This window comes from Pistacia vera, unplaced genomic scaffold (genome assembly GCF_008641045.1).
Source record: "Pistacia vera cultivar Batoury unplaced genomic scaffold, PisVer_v2 Contig118, whole genome shotgun sequence".
Lineage (NCBI taxonomy): Eukaryota > Viridiplantae > Streptophyta > Magnoliopsida > Sapindales > Anacardiaceae > Pistacia > Pistacia vera.
The window spans coordinates 396,517-399,433 of record NW_022195226.1 but is presented as its reverse complement, the minus strand read 5'-3'; the positions used below and the strand labels follow the sequence as shown (position 1 = coordinate 399,433).

General features: G+C 39.1%; 1 protein-coding gene across 1 annotated transcript; it reads right to left on the bottom strand.

Annotated features, from left to right (window-relative positions):
- Positions 1 to 690: 690 nt before the first annotated feature.
- On the bottom strand, positions 691 to 1,943 carry LOC116109343 (phytosulfokine receptor 2-like). Its single transcript, XM_031395572.1, has one exon. It carries the CDS (start codon positions 1,922 to 1,924, stop codon positions 797 to 799), a length of 1,128 nt encoding a protein of 375 aa, XP_031251432.1. The 5' UTR covers positions 1,925 to 1,943; the 3' UTR covers positions 691 to 796.
- Between the last annotated feature and the right edge of the window lie 974 nt (positions 1,944 to 2,917).

Genomic DNA, 2,917 nt, shown 5'->3' with positions numbered 1-2,917 from the left:
GCTAAAAAATAATCTAAATATTTTTAGAAAATATTTTCAAAAAATGTACTAAACAACTTTTCAGTATTTTATCAAACTCTAATATAATTTTCAGTTATTATATCAAACATATTTTCAAAATCCCATCATGTTCGATTTAATCCAACTCAACTCAAATTAAAATAGTTTTTTAGAATAACATTTTTTAAATAATCTACCAGATATTATTCATCTTTGTAATCTTATAAAGCACGGATGACAAACACAAACTTGTAAAAATAGACCCCCAACACCCCAACAACCCCCACACAAAAAAAAGGAATTTTTTAGTTCTTCTCTTTCCCGAAAGTTTATCATCTTTGTTGGATGTTGATACATTTTAATAAATTTGAAGACTTAACCATCCATAAGTTTGATTTTAAGCAAATATTTGTTAAAGAGTCCAATTCATTCCCTCACATTAGGCTACCGATTTATTTTATAACCAAAAGTATCTATGAAATGTGCATCCGATAACAAAAGGATGTCCTTTGATTGGTTCAACGCACATACATTTGTTATACTAAAGATTTCTTCTCACCAAACACTTATAAACCATCTAAATTTAGGTTCATTTCATGAATCAAGTAAGCTAATTTTAACACATTCTCTCGTATGATCATATTCAAGCAATCACATCATCGTTGGTTAAATTTATTCATTACCCCTTCGAACGGAATTCAAATTTATTTAATATTTGTAAGCAAACATAAAACTATTTACAATCTTATCAAGAAAACAAATGAAGGCATGTTTTTTATACCTACAAAATCCAAATTCATGATGCCAATTCTTCCAAATCCTTAACCACTTCCTTCATTGCCGGCCTCTCTCTTGTTTTCTCATTGGTACAATTACAAGCAATCCTGAAATACTCCTTAACCTTATTTTCACTCAATTCTTCCCTTGAAATATTTGAATCCACCATTTCAATTTCCCTATTTTGCTCCACCATTGTTCTACTCCACTCCACCAGTCCAACTTCCTTCCCGTCAACGATCGCTGGCCAATTGGGCCTCCGCTGCGTTGCCACCTCGATCATCAACACCCCAAAGCTATAAACATCCAGCATCACTGTTGCCGCCGTGTTCCCACCCATGTACTCCGGTGGCATGTACCCCATCGTACCGGCTACTTGCGTCGACACGTGTGAGTGTGACGTGTCGATCCTCCTGGCAAGCCCGAAATCGGCGATATGGGCCTCAAAATCCGAATCCAACAACACATTACTCGCCTTGATGTCTCTATGGATAATGGGTTTTTCAAGCCCATGTAAATACGCCAGCCCATTAGCCACGCCGCTCACCACGTTCACTCTCGTCTCCCAACTTAACGGTAACCGGCAAAACGACTGTCTAGTATCGTCCACGTCATCACTCTCCGTCACCGTGTCATGCAACCATTGGTCGAGGTTTCCTTTCTCGACAAACTCATAAATCAAAACCCGATCCAAATCCGAGACGCAGTACCCGAGAATCTTAACGATGTTTCTATGCCGGAGCTTCCCGAGAGTCTCCATCTCAGCCCGAAACTCGCGAAACCCTTGAAACGCGTCCTTGTCGAGCTTCTTGATAGCGACGGTGACGCCGTTCGAGAGCTTGGCTTTGTAGACGAAGCCGAAACTGCCGTCGCCGATGATGAGATCGGAGGAGAAGTTCTTGGTGGCGTCGAGGAGCTCGGCCATGGAGATTTGATTGAGAGAAGGGTCAAAGGAGGCGCTATCGAAGGTAGCGATGGATGTTAATTCGGCGTGGGGCTGGGTCCTAGCGGAGTCCCGGGTGCGGTTCCGGGTTTCAGGTTTGCGGGTCTTTTTGCAGAAAAGTAAGATGACGGCCAAGATTAGAGTGATGAAGAAGAAGCTGGCGATGGCGGCGAGGAGGCCTTGGACAGGTGAAGCCAGGTGCATGGTGGTGGGTTTGAATTGAGAGAAAGAGAGAGAGTTTGGTTGTGAAGAGTTGGGAGAGAAAGGAGAAGAGAATGAAGAAATGGAGCCGCCATTATGGGGGCGGGGGGTTTTTACAAGGAAGATGAAGAGAGAGTCGTCGTGGAGAAGGCGAGTCAACGAAAGTGGGGTGGGATTTGGTGGAGTGGTGTGGACGTGGGAGGATTGATCTTGACCATTAATTTTTGAGATGGGACCATTGCTTAATATTTAAAGGTTAACGACAATAACACCCTTCATGCACGATTAAATAACAAAAAAATCTCTGTTCTAAATGTTACAAAAATCTATGCTCATAAATTTTAGGTTTCAAAACGAGTAAACGACTTTTTCCCACCCAAGGCTTGCCTCAGTGACCTGCCACCCCAAAAGTTTTAAAATGTCACTTTTCCACCTAAAGTCAATATTCAGATACTATCCAAGACTCCTCTTACTTCGACATTTGATTTCTCATCGATTGCTGGTCACCGTAAAGCTAGGGTTTCTTATTTCCTATTCTTAACTGATTTCCAACGGTGAATGTTCAATCATCACCACTAGTCGATCCATCGGCCTTCACACTATAAAAATCCTCTTACCTTGGCTTATGGTAAGTTCCTGAATGCCAGTTGAGAAAGTGATGTATATTTTGGATATTAACGGAACATAAATGTTGGGTGGGAAAGTGGCATTTTGAAATTTTTTGGGTGGGAAGAATTCATTTACTCTTTTAAAACAAACAAAGAAGATAGTTCCATAAATATTTATTAATTTATGATACTTTAAATTCTAATTATTTGTTAATGATTTAAATAAATTTTTGTTATTTCAAAACTATCAAGGGATTTTATTTTATTTCAAACTTGGGTCAATGCATTCAACTCTTTTTTTTTGGTTTTTTTTTTAAATAATACATGGAATAAATCTTATAACTATAATATAAGAAATACTGTGATAGCTACATTAAGTTTATAAATG

Coding starts and splice junctions, on each gene's coding strand:
- LOC116109343 (XM_031395572.1), bottom strand. CDS start 1,924: ATGCACCTGGCTTCACCTGTCCAAGGCCTCCTCGCCGCCATCGCCAGC.